Consider the following 17389-nt stretch of genomic DNA (forward strand, 5'->3'; position numbering starts at 1 on the left):
CCTACACTGCAAGATCACAGTCAGCCCCCATGTCTGTAAACAAGTCATGGCAGAAACCCATAGCTGTATCCCAGATGGAGGTAAGGCTTGGACATGCACCATTCCTCAGCTCCCTGGCATACATCAGATATGCAGAAGGGTCTGCAGGCTAGAAGGGAGTCGTGTCATGCTACAGCTATTCCTGATCTGGGTATCTGGGGAATCAGGTCTGCACCAGCTCCTAAAGTCAAGCACTGCCAGTTTTGTACATAATCCCCTTCTTTAGAGAGACATAAATTGTATCTTTGTTTAAAAACTGAAAAGGCAGAAAAAGCATGTGTTCAAACTCTGTTTATAAACAAGTCTGAGATACAGATTACTGCCTCAGGGATGCTTTCATTGAGAACTGACCACAGTTTAGAAAATAGCAGAAAATACATAGACATCTGTCTTATTTCTTTCAAACAGATAAAATTAATTCTATCAGCATGCGGAGCTTTTGGGTTGAATGAGTAATATTTTATCAGAGGGTTACAGCAGTAACATGGGCATTAGCTTAGTTCTGGATGCTTAGGAATATTGTAGATTCCTCCATACATGATAACTAGGGGGAACCCACAGCTACTATCAACTCTTGTCCAGGAAAGTGATGGACACGTGCCTGGGTGCTGGTAGTATCTTCACTGCAAAAGGCTGTGATATCACAGCTAAATTCCACAGTGCATTCTTTCACCTTGCTTCAAAATCAAAGCAGTCTGTGGGTTGTGCAACCGACAATACCCACAGTAAGTTAGGAACAAAAGAGATTTCTTTGACATTTTCTGTCAGTTATGAAATATTTAGAAAAAGAAAGCAAAACAAACTAACAAAAAGTTTTGTGAAAAAGGAGAAAAAAACCCCTGTTTTTTCCCCCCAAGGATAAACCAGTTCTCAGTACATTAGCATTTTGACAGACACAGAATAGTTGTATTCCACTTCAGTGTGTTTTGCAAACACAAGGATTGTAGCCAGGCTCTTCCCCCCTATAGCTCTAGAGGCACACAAGGGATCAGAAGGGAGAAGGCTATTGGATAATGGCTATGCTGGATTCTCCCCAGCCATTCTCAGAAATCAGTTTCCTTATTTCCTTACCCTCTGTTTCCGTAGGCTTCCTGGGCTGGTGGGAGATGGGCTTGGAGACTTCCCAGAGCGGGGAGTAGAAAGTTGGCTACCAGGGGTTCCATTCACTAAAAGGACAAGAAATTGAAAAAAATGAATACAAGGCATTATTAAAGGAAAAAAAAAATCAACATTTCTCTTCAGTCTTTGCTGAACAGATTAATTTGCTTTTGCTTAATGTTTGAAACATTGAATAAGGTAATTCAAAAAATAATTATTTATTTCCTTAGATTTTTGGCTCATGAAGGATTTTTTTTGTACAGGGTGAAAGCAAATAATGAAAAAACCTGAAAAGAATTTAGTCAATGGCAGAGAACATGATCGTGTTTTCTTAAACTGTATTGTTCCTGTACTTTACTGAAAGTAAAATACTTCCATTACTGAAAGTAATGGGGAACAAGGTGCTTTTTTAACCTTAAAGAACAAAATATATAAACCTTTTCATTTCATTTAACTATGGCTTGAAGTGCTGCCCACTGAAAATAAAGCACAATATTGCTTGCAAGAACAAATCAGCTGCCTGCTTTTCACTTTTTGAGTGAGGACTCAACCATTTGAAGAGATTTTTTGCAACACTATCTGACCCTAACACCACCTCAGACCTAGCCCAGAAGGGCTTTCTGAAGGCAAATGAATTGGATATAACTCCTCCAGTCTGACTTAGAGGAAAGCATCACTCTCTCAAATAAGCAAGTTTCTTCATGTATGTCAGTGCCTATCTTTATAGGAGCATCTTCACATGCACATGACATTATCCAATAAATTAACAAAACAATGCCAGCAGAGGACAGAATTCTACTACAAAGTAATCACACGAGAGGCTATCAATAATATTCACACTGAAGCACTGACAGAAACACTACAAAGCGTGTATCACATATACATGTAAACACTCTTAAACAAGCAAGTGTTCTATCAGAGTCTACATTTGTAAGTGTTAGGATAAAAAGAACAATCACATTCCCAGATTCTGAATCTTAGGAGAATATCTACATACTAAGGATATCAACAAGGCATTTGACTTACCTTCTATGAGTTCTAACATGGACAAAATCTGACTGTTTAACCTGATAAGAGCAAGCAGCAAAATTCCTGCTCTGTACTAAGCCAAGCTGTAGCCAAACTGAGAAGCAATGGGATTAGTTAAGGATAGCTGGGGCTGCTCACAGAGTGAGCTGAATGCGATGCAGGATTCATAAGCAGAAGCCTTTTCTGCGTAAGGCTGACGTCTTCAGAGCAGCAGTGGGAGGTGCAGGTGCTGTCTTAGGGCTACATCAAAGGTGTCAATTAAGCATAATGCTGCTGCTTCACAACGCTGAGCCACCGCAACCCCCACTCGCTTTCATGGAGCCCCGAAAGCCTAAGCGATTTTATATGCTGCGCACTGAATCATAATGAGGTGCCTTTGGGGGCAATGTAGCAAGTGACTCATCCGAAAATCAAAAAGACAATAACTCTTGTAAAACCTTGGCTGACTGGCAATCTAGCAAATGCTAATTCCTTTGGATAATACAGTAGGCATTTTTAAAAGATTCTTCTTACTTTTTGCATAATGCATTGTTCTTACTGGCTAATACTGGGCCCACACATTACAATGAAGAAATATTTATACCTACCACACCACACACATCAATAAAACACATTATACTGCATGATAAAGGATGATGACTTAATAGTGCTTAGGTGCTATGAGTGATCCAATCTCAACACATCACTTTGTGCAAGGCATTGTTTAGAGTAAAGGTGCGATATATTTGCATAACTATAGAAACAACAAGATGCTCTAATTGGATTTAAATAGGCTGGTTTTATAGAAAAACATTCCACTCATCCAGGCTTCTAAATATCTTTATACAGAGGACAATAATTTGCACATATCAGCACTCATTAAAATATTGTAGTAAGTGTAGGGGAACACACATGCATATACGTATGTTCACACACTATTCAGCAAAACAGCCACAGATCTGTCCAACAGTGACTAAAATCAAATTTATTACTGATATCACTGAAATAATTTAGGAAAAGAGCAAGAGAACATTAAAAATGAATTAAAATTGGAATCTCAAACTTGCAAAGTTGAAAAATGTTTCTTCTAAACACCTATGGCATAATTTAGAAACCAACATTAAACTCCTACTATTCACACAGAGCTAGTCCTCGAGGCTGCTGAATAGCAGGTCTAGTGCTCCCTCTTCTCTTTAAACTAAGCAGATACTCTTAGGTCTTATTATCATAACCAAATTTAGGATAACAGATACATTTCAGTACACCTTGTAGCACTAGGCACTGATTCCTGTTCTTAATAGATTGACTCCTTCCCCATAACTTTCAACAAGAGCTTTTTTTAGAATTACTATAGCAATCACTGTCCTGAAGACAAAAACTTGAGGCTACCAAGTGGAACCAGACAAACAGTTGGAATAGTGTATTTAACTATTGATGTATTTCTGTATTGATGTATATTATGCTGATGAGTATCTATTTAGGATGAGAAAACATAGTATTATCATAAATCCTAAAAATTTCTTACTTGCCATCATCAGAGTTTACACAGTGTTTAAACTAATTTTCAATGATCTCTTCAACTGTGCTTTTAAAAAGGAAAATTATGATAGTTCTGCTTATTTCGTTCATGTAACATGTGAAATCGAGAGCACAATTAATGAACTGAGACCCTCAGCAGATTTAAGGGAAGTTTTCTCACCTCCTTACCCATATCCAAAACACAGAGGTGCCCGTACATAAAACATGTACCAGGATTTTTGAGAGCTCACAAGGACTCCATGTAGACAGCTGATTATGAAACTCCAGAGATGGCAATTAGCTCTGGAGATGAGATTCCTTTTACCAATTTTTTCATACCTGTTGCATCTACATCTGAAGTAGTTTTCTATACAATCTTTACATACCCGTTGCATACTACATCTGAAGTAGTTTTCTAAACTTTATTTTAACTAAGTTGCTGTCACAAGACAAGTTGTATCATCATGAAGCAACCACCTTAACCTGACCTGAGGAACAATCTACTAGGAGCATGCATTGCAGTGTAAACTTCCAAAGCTACACAAGATGAATCCTTCTGGATGCTCTCCATACCTGGAGATATTTATTGCGATTATTGTTATTACATTATTCTTAGTACTGATGTTATTAATATAATCCTAAAGACACACATCGCAACAGGACAGAAATGGTAATTTCTGATATTTTCCCAGTACATTCTGGGGGCCCTCCTTTTATACATTTTTGTTTATGGCTTCCTGTGCTTGTGAGTCATTAGACTGAATTTGAAAATAGAGGTGATATTAGGTGCTGTGTAGCAGGAAGAGACTGCAGTGATTCTGACCCCCTTCCTGAACTCCATTTACAATCATTACACCATTCTTACATAAGCTGCTCATTACCAGAAAACATGTCAACAAATATGTGAATAAAAGCTATAAGATATAATAATAATACTGCATTCCTGATCACTGAATTGCCCTAAAATCCATTTCTAGGTGGAATGCATTTTTGTTGGAAACTGCATTTCTGTCCAGTATCTGCACTGCATTTCTCACTGGCTGATACAGCACATGTTCCTAGAGGGAACCGTGATGTAGATAAAGACATGCGAAACTGGAAAATCACTGTTGTGATTGATCATTTTATTGAGTGAGGCAAGAGGCTTCTTGTCACTTTTAGTCATAAAATGGCAAGGGTCACAGACTTCAGCTTAACACACAGCGCCCTCCCATCACCTTAAGAAAAGATTTATCAGATCAAAATTTCACCAGTGAAATATGTATTAAAAAGCTGTAACAATACCAAAATTATTGTGGCTACTCAGAGCAGATGTATGCAACTGCTTGGCTGTGAACTCCTTTCCTCACTGTCCTCTCTTGCTGAGGATGTGCAACAGAGCAAGGACCTGTCTTTGTACTTGCTCTTCCAGCACCTGGCACACACATGAGGATGGAAAAACCCATAAAATAGAACACTAAAGCTGGATACCAGCACCTATTGAGATAAATGCAAAATAGGTTTTTATATGATAATATAAACAATAGATATGATAATATTTATGAATAACACTATGATAATAAACTAATGAAAATGCTGCAAGTAAAAAGTACTTTGACGGCATTCCAAAAAATAAACTTTGATAGGCCATATTTTCATCAAGTAATAGAAACAAAAAGCAAGAAAAAATTAATTAAAGCATCGAGTGCCAGTCTGAGAAGCCACCAGTACCACTGCAGTGCATTAAAATCAGTCTCCTATAGAGTTGCCTTTGGATGTGCAAGCATACTGTACTCTATAAAACATATAGAGATAACTCAGTACATTTAAAAAAGTGGTCTGCCAAACACAAAAGTGTGTGTGAAGAAAGAAGACACTAAGGGAAAAGAACAGTGCAGGCTTTTTTTCAGCCACAATTTATGAATAGAAAAGTTTAGCTAAAAAATTATTTACACAAGTCACAACACGTCTAGGTCATATTCAGCAACTGTTAGGATATAATGGGAGATTACTATTTGACCTTGCTGCAATTACTTCTGTAGTTTTTCACTGTCCTTTCCAAAACAAAATTTTTGTATTGGTAAGATTATGTACTTACAAGATAGTTAGGAAATAAAGCATATCTTGCCCTTTTTTTCATTCTACTTTTGTATTTTACTTTTGTACATCTTGTCATTTTTGTATTAACACCAAAAGACAGACTGTGTACAGAGCACCACATTAGGCAAGCGCCCTCAGTATGACTCCCCAGTGAAGACAAGGCTTTAGAGGTTCTACCTTAGCGTGCAGCTGGTTGAGAAAAAAAGCCCAGATGCCAATACTGCATTCATTTCAACTGGTGCTAAACTGTCCTTTTATTTTTAATCTTTTGTAGAGTTTATGTCAAGAAGTTAAGCAGATAAAAGTAGGACATCCCTTTGCCACTGAAGACAAGGCCCGGCAGACCCACACAGAACTTTCACCTGATGAACAGATCAATAGATCAGAAATGTCAGCAGAAAGGATCACCTACAGGTCAGGCTTTCATTCCCCATCCCAGCAGGCACCAATATACCAGTCCTTGTTAGTCACTGGTACCCGTGGTAGCCACACAGTCTAGCCCAAGCTGTGCAGAACTCAGCAGGGACTGTAAACCCCACACAGGCTCTTCCACCTCAACCCAAAGTCACCTATGCCTGCACTAGCAAGCAGAAAAGTGCTGCAGACACACAGCTACTGAAAGCATATCTTATATCTCAGAAGAAAGGAGACTGACTGGACTGCCTGGAAAATGCAGTTCCCTGGAAGCCACCAGTATTTGTTTTTTCCTCTAGTCTCAGAAGCTAAGTGCCTCTTGGGGTCACCTAGAAAGACTAGGACTCTCAAATCAGCCTGTTTCAACAGAGTACAATTTCTGAGCACGTTTCTTCATTTAGCATTTAACTTTTCATCCTTTAAGAGGGTTAAACTTCTCAACATAACCAAATCTACTTCTCTTACCAACTCTTGTTTTTGTTACTGGGTATAAAATTATGAAAATTAATTTTTCACTGATTAGTATCAAAGACAAACATCATAAATAAAAAATTAAAAAGAAGCCAAGATCAAAGCAAAAATCATCTGGAAATCCCTGGGTCCGCAGGATGACTCCATCACTCCCATAAGTGTGTGCTCTTGGCTTCAGGAAAATTTTGCTTCAGCATATTTATTATAAAATCAGTCAGCTGAGTACCTATAACAGTGTGAATAAAGACAATATGACACGTCACGCTTTTTGCTTTTTCCTTTGAGATACAAAAGACCTTTTTGGAGTCAGATGGTTGAAGGAGGCCTGTTTCTGGATAACAGGCTAAGGTTGAACTATCAGACTAAATGAAAACATACCCTATTGCAGAGGAACACCTCTATTTCTTTTTTTTTTTTTTTTTTTAACTAGCTGAGAAAAGCACAAGCATCTGACCTTGGGAAGACTTCCGTAAGATCCTTGTTTCCATATCCATTTTTCTCTTTAGGGAACATCTACAGTTTTGATCAGGCTTTAATTTAACATGCAGTTTCACAATTTCTCTACCCAGATACAATTTAAGAAAGAACCCTCACACAGTCTTTGGTAACATGACCTACTCTATCCATTCCTCACTACGTTCCCTTTGTCATTTGGAATAGATACATATCAACCCAGGTATTCTTGAAATAGTCACCTGTCATACTGAATAACCCAAACTCCTAAATAACTCTTTTTAAAACCAATCTTTAACACCTGAATTCATATTGCAAATAAGATTTCAAGCATCTGACATATTCTGAGTGATAACTTGAGGAAAACAGGAAGGGAGAAAAAGTGAGAAGGAAACAATTTTGAAGAAGGTGCTCAAACTGGAAAAAAAAAAAAAAAAAAAGTAGCTGCTTTTGTTGAAAGTAAGTCCTGAAAATTAGAGTTGGAATTTCAGAAGGTAAACCAGAGTTCACCCAAACACAGCATCTTTCCTTAATTTAATGGAGCAAGGGTACAGTAATTCCAGTCATCTCATACTGCCCTTGATTTGATTAAAAATAACCATGATGAAGACATAAGTGTTGATGCTTTCTTTGAATCTATTATCTCTTACCCACACTGAAGCTGCCACCAATGGTGTTAAATGGCAGCTGGACAGAAGCCACCAGCTACTGAATAGCCATCAGACATTCACAATTTTCGGTCACCAGCAATGGGCTGATACCCAGTCTCACCAAAATTAAATGTCTCTTTTATTATGCCCTTTACCAAATATTATTTGATGCCAACAAAAACACATCAAAGTGGTTTACAGGCTTTAAGAAAGCATCAGAAAAATTAAATAGAGGTAAGATTATGTGTTGCACTTGGAATCAGACATCAGCCTTCTGCCTGCCCAGGAGGTCACACTATCTTTTCTCTGCTTCTCTTCTTTGCCTTGTTCCATGCTTCTCTTCTCTATTTAGACTGAAAGCCTTTAGAAGCAGACAATACCTCAAATGGATTTGTAAAAAGCCAGAAAGCAATCCTCCTGCAGTGAGATTTCTATCTGGTGGTACTGTTTTGAAACATTGTCAGATGTAAATAACAAGCTGAAGAAAACATAATAACGGAGAAGTCAGCCCTTACACAGATCTTCCTAGCTTACTTGTACTCTTGGAAGAAAACATTATTCCGTGTTTTTATATAAAAATAGGATGCATCTGTTCTCAGGAGCCAGGGAGGCTATCAGGAAAATATAAGTACATTAAACATATGCTGCGTTATGAAAAAAACTGAAGTGAAAAAACAAGGATAGAAAAAAGGTGAACACCACCTATGTTAAAGCATACATGCCTTACAAATATGCCAAAAACTGGTGTAAAGGCAGATGCAGTCCTTTTGCTCACTGTAGATTGCATAGCTCAAGTAACAACAGGGAGTGTGTGTTTCTCACAGATGGATGCATTTTACTGTGCCCTCAGCTAACCAGAGCACAGATTTGAACCTTTGTGGCCCTGATCACTTTTGTAGCCTCTGGTTTCATTAAGGGTCTTTTCCTGCAATGCTGCAGCCTGATTTCCACTCACAGATTTCCCACTTAGCCCTGTGCTTCCACAGCAGTGTGTTCTAGAGCCTGTGGGTTGGTGTTTTACACCCTATAGTTCCCATGATGTTATTCCCATGGCCATATATCTGCAAAGCCTGAAAGTGCTGTTGTGGGAGGTTCTGTATAGAACTTTCAGGCTTGCCAAGGAGGCTGTCTTCAGGGGCAACAGAGGGCAAAAAGCACCTGCAAGGAGTGAAAGTCATCTAAGAGCATTGGAATTGTCTTTAAGAGTCCTTTTTCCCAAGTAGTAGACAAGACAATAAGGGAAATGGTTCCCCAGGACAGTGGCTGGTGGCTCCCAAGGGAGAGGGGACATTTAGGGTCTTTTGCCTGCTCCTCACAGAGTCAGGGGTCACCACAACAAGGTGAGACTGAAAAGGAAAGCAAGGGCCTTCAAGCAGAATTTCCTCAAAAATAACTTAACATTACAGAGTTTAACTTCAAAGCACCAGTTTTGGTAAAATATTTTTGTTCCAGACTTATAGATGCAAAAACGACACAGAAAAACAACAAATGACCAATCCCTCCACATAAGCCCTTTGATTTCTGTAAGCAACTTCAGAATCTATTGAGATGAATTTGGGAAAGTTTATCACTCCAAACTACCATTTGCTCAAAAAAAGGAACTATGGACTTCATCCAATTTATAAATAGTTAGTGCAAGCCAAAGTTTGACTTAATTCATTGACCACCTGAAATTCTGTGTCAAAGAAGGGAAACAGTTGTTGAGGATGGCATTTAAGTGCTTAAACCAGAATAGATTGTCTACATGTCTTAGCCTTGTTTATACATTTATTTCTCTAACAATGGGAAAATGGCCCAAGGCTTTGCCTTCATTAACTCTAAAAATGATGAATCCAAATCAGCTATGCTGTTGAATACCTGCATTAAAGACTATACCATACTATGGATGCATACACAAGAGAATAAAGGATATCTCAAGGATATCTCTTCATTAGACAATTTTACCAGTTTTAATACCCAACTTTGAGATTTGAGTATTTTTTAACATAGTCTTTGTCTATGGAACTTTCCTTTTTTGGCCCATGTAATTATCCATGTGTATTTTCTTGATATGAACATTAATTTAAGTCTGAAGCAGAAATATGGTCCTTTTGTGCAATTAGAATGTGCCAACTTCTAAAAGTGCAGCAAGAATCAAAAAGAAACAAAAGGAATCAAATTCTTTCTAATTAGCAACAAGCTCTTTTCCATTCACCTCTCTCAGCTTTTTGTCAAGGGTACACTACCAAGTATGCTTTCTGTTTCCCTTTATCCCTACTTCTTCCAACTTTGTTCTAAGATAAAACTCCTCAGAAAATATACAACTTTAACGTCTTGTAATATGTACATATTGTCTTTGATCAAAGAATCTACTCTTTTTCTTATTTTTCCTGTTTATTGCTAATAAAAGAAAAATCCCTAAAAGCAGTTTAGGTTTAACTGAGAGCAGTTTAAAAACATACAATAAAAATACATGTACATGCACTTAACAGTAACAACATGACAACAAAAGCATAACTTCCAGCTATGCACAAGTCATTCAGGAGCTTCTCTAGTACTGAGATGTTTAATGTAGACCTCATGGAAAAAATTTTCAGCTCATATGTGGGCTAGATGGCAATTTCTCTCTTCTGCTTCTGTCACAGGTTCACAGAATCCCGAGAAACAAGCAGAACTTTTATGCTTGCTGGGTGGCAGAAAAGTGAAATCTCTATATATTGTTTGCATCTTTTAAAAATCATTAACTGGTTTTAGCTTTATGTGATTTAAAAACAATTCTTGATAGCAAGTGCTTAGTACAATATTGTTTCCTTGTATGAAAGGAATACTGATCTAAGCACTCATGTATGTAAGGTTAGAAAAAGGCCTATTGTAACATTCGCAAAATTTGACCTACTTGCAAAAAGCAAACAGCAAAGATACAGCCAAATCAGAGCCATTCCCCTCACTAAAAATAAATTCTATAGAAACACTTTTAATTGTTTATCCTTTTTAAGCTTAACAAATTTAGAATAAAACAGGGCAGAACACAATAGTATAAAATATGGAAGGTTCCTACAACAACCATCGAGTCCAACCTCCTAACCAACTTGGGGCTAATCAGAACTTCAGCATGTTCAGCTGGGAAGTGGAGCTTCACAATAGAGTGGCTTTGGTCAGTACCTGTCATCCAAGCAACCACACAGTATTTCCTGGTAAAGGAATACTTCCTAGCCATAGAATCATCGAGTTGTTTACACCAGAGAAGACCTTTAGAATCATTAAATCCAACTGTTAATCCAGCACTGCCAAGTCTACCACTAAACCATGTCCCTCAGTGCCATGTCTGTATATCTTTAAATATCTCCATTTATGCTGACTCAACCACTTCCCCGGGCAGCCTGTTCCAATGCTTGATAAAGCTCTCAAAAAGAAATGCGTCCCAATGTCCAGTCTAAACCTTCCCTACTTCCCTGCAGCTTTGAACTATTCCAACGTGCCTTGTCACTGGATACCAGAAAGAAGAGCTCAGCACCTCCATCTCCACACCTCTTCCTCAGGAAGCCATAGAGAGCAATCAGGTCATTCCTCAGCCCTTCCTTTTCTCACAACAAGACAAGTCCAAAGTCCTTAGCTGCTCTCTACAGGACATACCTTCCAGCACTTTTCCCAGCTTTGTTGCCCACTTCTGGACACATTTGAGTACATTCCCATCATTTGTAAATTCTGCTGCCCAGAACTGTACACAGTGCTCAAGGTGAGGCCACACCGAACACATCCTGATAATCACCTCTTTCACCTGGCTGGTGGTGCTGTGTTAGACACACCCTAGGATATGTCAATTTGTTCTCCTGGTTACCAGGGCACACAGCTGACTTCTAACGAGCCAGCTGCCAACCAGCATTCCCAGATCCCTGTCTGCACAGCTGCTCTCCAGCCACTCCTCTCCCAATTTACACTCATGCCTGGCATTACTCCATCCCAGGTGCAAAATTTGGTATTTTTTCTTCTTAAACTCCATCCCATTAATCACTGCCCAATGCTCCAGTCTACCTAGATCTTTACAAAGCACCTTGTTCCTTCAGAGAGTCATCAGCACCTCCCAGTTTTTTATTATCCTCAAAATTTTTACTGGTGCATTCACCTCCTCTATCCAGAACACTAATAAAAACATTGAATAAAACTGGTCCTAGACCTGAACCCTGAAGAAATTGCTGCTGGTGACAAACTAACATGTGCCTACTTCCTATAAATGTATTTTCATCTAAGAAATGTCTAAGATGATTATATCTGTCATCAGCACAGCACCATCCAAAATGGTTTGCATTTTTAGTATTTTAACCACACTCTTTCATTTCTTGCTATAAACGTAATCATATATTAATTATTGTTGTTGTATAGTAAAAACATTCCCATTTTTCCATAGGCTGTAAAATAATCTCCTGATTTTTTGAAGTATGTAATATAGTCTGCTCAGACATTTACAGAAGTAGACTGCAAGAAGCTAAGATTTCCTTACCTACACTTCCCCAGCACCTTTAAGTAAAAACAGAACTATTTCTTTCAGGATCAAAACTAACATGGCATCAGATATTCAACACAGAAAAAATGTTGGTAGTCCCATAGAAATCTATAGTTTCTGTATTATTCTCAGGACACTTAATTCACATAGTGAGCATACACAGTTCAATGTTCATTAACTGTACTCACAAATTCATTAGGAAAAACATTCACACACCAAACAGGACCTTCCTTGCAAAAGTTAAATTTAACTCTGTTCCACCTAGCTACAAAGAAAGTAACATAACATATTTATGAAAGAGCTGCTCTGGACTTGTTCCTCACAACTGATATTTTATCCCATTACCTCTATTCAGGTTTGTGTATCTCAGCTGTTCTCTAGGATGTGTAGGAGGCAAGTTGCCTCTCAGCCCTGCTACCTACATCTACGCCTCTGTCTCTCAATGTGTCTCTCCTACTTTCCTCTTTCCCAGAGCAAAATCTTTTTTTCTCATCTTTGTCTTTTTGTGAAAGAAAAAAAAAAGTTCCAGTTGGTCTACCTCTACCCTCTTTGATACCAGCACTGGGCCATTCTGATCACCACCTCCCCACAGAGACCTTCTGGTGCTGGATGCAGGTTTCAGGATGACATTTGCTTCCCTCTTGGCAGAAGACTGAGGCAGAAAGGGAGGTGGATACCAGACTACTCTAATGTTTGCCTCTTGAAAAACCTGCATTCACAAGCAATGCTGCAAATGCTTGAATGGGTCTAGTCAAATGGCTCACACCAAGGATTATTCGTACCTTCAGGCACCAGTACTGGCAATCTCATGCACTTTTTTGTTTATTTACTTTTTCTGCTTGGGAAAAACTGCAGGGGTGAACTACTCATCAGCTACCTAGTGGGAGGTACTGCAAAGGCCCTTCAGACTGAACTTTCTAAAGCTTTTTGCTGTGTCTTCTCCAGCCTATATCGCTGGTTTGTTAGGTCAATTCTGACATTTCTTCCTCAGCTATCTTTTCACCTCACATTCACATCTGTAATTGCATTCTTTCTCTGCCCTGCCCTCGTTTTCTCAATATCCTCATGATATTTAATCAATCCTTTCCTCACTCCTTCAGAAACAAAATAAAAAAAGATTGTTAAATTACCCTTTCAGCAACCCAGATCTTATGCTGCGTAACTTGGGCTGCTTTCTGGATTGTTCTCATTCAGTTCCTAGTACAAAGACTACCATACATTTTATTTTTCCTCAGTGTTTAGGTATTGGAAGCAAAAACATGCATGAAAAAATAAAGTGAACTGAACCACTGTAATGCCAGAGTATGATTTATAAAATGCTGAAGCTTTATTTTATATTGGGAAGACACTTGACCTCAGATGTCACTGAGAAAACACACGAATTTTTTGTATCAACTATTTTATACATACAATGTTTTTCCACAGGAACGTGGAATTTTAAGTGCATTGCCCACTCTATTGGAACAGAATGGTTGCTGTTGTTAAGAAAGAGTGTTTGCTTGCTTTACCTGAGCTAGTAGAAGCAGGAGACTTGCTGCGTCGGGATGGGCCTGGGCTTTTGGTGGTGCTCCTACGTGAACTCGAAGCTATTTTAGTATAGGAAGTAGATTTCACCACCCGACATTCTAGAAGACAAAGAAACAGCATAAGTTAGCAATTAAGAAAGCCAGCAAGATTCTGTAACAGAAAGAGCATTGAGAAGTGAAAACATTTAGCCCACGCTTGTTTTCATTCACCTTGAGGAGTTTTATGAGAAAGTATAAAACCTGTACAAATGGCTCCATTAAAATCCAAGTACAGTACGTACCACATCCCAGACAAAGAACTGCTGCAGTAATCCAGACTTTTAAATTCCATGGTTACTGCAGGTACTTAGGACAGCTTAATTTAACAGCGCTGAGACTACTCATAAAATTTCTTTGCTTTTGGAGATTTCAGTGCAAGCAATATAGCAATTTTTGTAAACAATCCAGATGCAATGTAAGCATTTTTGTCAGCCGAGGCAGTCTCCTCTAGAAAAACCGGAAGTCTTCTTTTCTGTATCAAAATGTTGCAATTGAACACGATGACGCAATTGTCTTCCACTGATGGAAGGTTGGAAGAAAATAAAGCAGGTTTGTTGCTCCTGCTTAATCCTCTGGTGAGCAATAGCCCACATTGTGTAGCACACACAATTCATCACAGGTGAGGGAAACGGCACTACTCGCTCATAAGAGACATCAGTAAAATCAATGAAGAGGCGAAATTACCCTCCCACTCGAGAACACTACAAGATGTTCAGGTTAGAGTTTATGCACACCCACACAGATCTGTAGGCATCCTTGCATTACGACTGCAAAATGGTTCTTGGCCTGGGGATGAAAGAACTTATTGTGCATAGCACGGATGTCTTGCACTCCTAATGGATACTAGATTAATCATCAGACATATTACACAGTTGGGAAAAAAAGATCCACTTCTTAGCCAATACACAATTAAAATTCTGCAGCAATGTTTACACTGTCTTCACCTGACAATGTCAGTACACTTCACTTGTTTAAAAATACATCAGTAAACATTTAGTTCTGTACCAGACCTGTTTCCTATTTTATTCCCATGGTTAAGGTTCCTCAACAAAGGTTAAGAGAAATAAACAAGAGCTTTTTCTTCCCAGTCAGAAAATACTGTGTTTAAGCCTGCACATTATTTAGTCTTCACAGATCAATGGAGCCTGTAACATAGTTTAGACAGATTAGAGAACAAAGAAATAAAATTGAGCATAACTAATTAACTTAAACATATACACCCAAGAATGATGTAATGAAATTTATTTCTCTTGGCTGCCCTAACTGTTCATCTTTCATCAAGCTGTTCAAGGAAATAGAAGCAAGAACTGATGCATTACTGAGTGAAACATCCAGCACAGGTGAGAGCTGAGAGGACCAGAGAAATGCCTTGGTCTTCCCAAAGAAGCTTTTCTTACCAAACTTTACACATTCCTAATGCCCAATGGTAGCTAATTTCTTTCTGTTGACAATTTTTTGTGACTCCTTGATGATCTTGTTTTATACCTAATAGCAGAAATGGAGAAAAACATTTACTCTATGAGGAAATTATCTACTGAAAACAGGTGGAACCAGATGAAAGCTTTCAATTAGGTGCCACTAGGTAACTACAGCAGGAATCTTACATTGATTTATTGGCATAAACAGCTGCTCCAAAAACCATATACAATGCAAATGTAAACAGGTTCTTTATCTGCCTGTAAACAAAAAGGTAAAATTTTGAAACACCTAACAGCCTGTTAAAACTGTAATGTAATCCTAGTGTGGACCTCATTCACAGGAAACAGTCAGGGGAACTGCATATTCCAATGTCAACAAACAGCAAGACTAAAGCAGAACACTCCAACCAATTGAAACCCATTAGAATATATCATTGCTTCGATGAAGAACCTAAGAGCTCTTCTTTCTGAAGAAAACAGCTACTTTATGTGCAATATGTAAAAAACGTTCCTCTTTCCAGCATGTAAAGAAAACAATTATCTACATACCCCTCCAGCAAGTCATTCTAAAGCCTAACTCTTATTTTACTACAAGTATTAATACTCATTAAGGTTCTCTCAATACCTTAAAAACACCCAGTCTTAAATATGTTATCACACAGGCATTACCACCATATCTAATTGTAGCCCTTCCCACCTCCAAAACGTGGCCATGCAAACACAGGTCATCTGCAAATCATCCTGAGGGGCACTTACAGACCCTGACCTGTGAGTAACCCCACACAAATGGCATGCTGCCCTAAGAGGAAGTCAACTCTTGCAGATAAGCGATCTCTCTCCACAGGAGAGAAACACAAATGACCATATGATAATCCAAGAAATGTACAAGCATTACAGGATCATAGGATAATCCAGTTTAGACACGAGAAATTCCTAGTCCAGTTTCCTGCTCAAAGCTTGAAGTAGCTTTACATTCATAGTCCTGGATGACTTGGGGGACACTTCAACCACTTGGGCCATACACAGTGCAAGAGGATCTTGGAGAACATCAGTGTCAACTTCCAGTTCCAAGTGACAGAAAAAACCAGTAAGAAGAAATGCTCTGCTCACTCTCACAAAAAAAGGGAAGACTCTGTGACTCTGCAGGCAGAAGGCTGCCTTGGCTGCAGCAACCGTGATAGGAGAGTTCAGTATTGTGAAGGGATTGGAGGGCAAAATGCAAGATCACAGTTCTGTACTTCAGATAAGCAGACTTAGGACTCTTCACGTATCTTCTTGGAAGAGTCCCCTTGGGTAAGGCCCTGGAGAGAAGAGGGACCCAAGAAAGATGAGGAATATTAAAGGATCAGCTTCAAGTTTCACAACAGTCCATCTCAACAAGCAGGAAGATGTTAAAAAATGCCAGGAGGTCTGCATGGATGAACATGTTGCTGCTGACCAATTTAAACATAAAAAAAGAAGCATAAAATAGGTGGAAGCAGGGACAGGTAACCTGGGAGGTATATAGTTGAAGTCCCAGCATGCAGATACAGTTAGGAAAGTTGAAGTCCAATTAGAATGGAACCGGATGAAAGGCATCAAGAGCAATAAAAAGTGCTTTTTTACACACACAGGGAACAAAAGGAAGACTACAGAAAATGCACACCCATGAAATAGGGCCCCAGTGCATGAGACACAGCACCAATGACACAGAGTGTGGAAAAAGCTGAAGTATTGAATGCCTTTGCCTGTCTTCACTATCAAGCCAAACCCTCAGGAACCCCAGGTCCTAGAAGCAGGGTGAAAGTCTGGAGAAAGGAAAACCTATCCTGGGTAGAAGAAGATCAGATAAGAGAATACTTAAGCAAAACTGGCACATGTAGGTCCATGGGACCTGACAGGTTGCACCCTGCAAGTGCTGATGGAGTCGGATGATGTCCTTGTGAAGTCACTCAATAGTCTTTGAACGATAGTGATGATTGGGATAGCCATTTGAAGACCCAGTAAATCTCACTCCTATCTTCAAGAATACCCAGGGAACTACAAATAAATCAGCCTCACATCAGTCCCCGGGAAAGAGATAGATAAATGAATCATGAAAATTATTTCAAGGCACATTAAGGACAAGAAAATCATCAAAAGCAATCATCATGGATTCACCAACAGGAAGCCATGCTCAACCAATACCTCTGCAATGAAATGTCCAGCTTGCCAGAG

The 17389-nt window shown here is 38.8% G+C and overlaps 1 protein-coding gene across 4 annotated transcripts in view; it reads right to left on the reverse strand.

The window, feature by feature from the left end:
* Positions 1 to 17389, reverse strand: part of DCLK1 (doublecortin like kinase 1) — a 227091-nt gene that overhangs the window by 59889 nt on the left and 149813 nt on the right. For 3 of the 4 annotated variants that reach the window (XM_059838866.1, XM_059838867.1, XM_059838869.1), the window contains exons 5-6: positions 13719 to 13835; positions 1111 to 1205 (exon numbers count right to left, since the gene is read on the reverse strand). In XM_059838866.1, the coding sequence (XP_059694849.1) occupies positions 1111 to 1205; positions 13719 to 13835 (212 nt within the window). Of the gene's footprint in view, positions 1 to 1110; positions 1206 to 2163; positions 2298 to 13718; positions 13836 to 17389 lie in introns of those variants that run through there. The other variant, XM_059838868.1, reaches the window with a different exon arrangement.

The sequence above is a fragment of the Haemorhous mexicanus genome, chromosome 2, assembly GCF_027477595.1.
Source record: "Haemorhous mexicanus isolate bHaeMex1 chromosome 2, bHaeMex1.pri, whole genome shotgun sequence".
Taxonomy (NCBI): Eukaryota; Metazoa; Chordata; class Aves; order Passeriformes; family Fringillidae; genus Haemorhous; species Haemorhous mexicanus.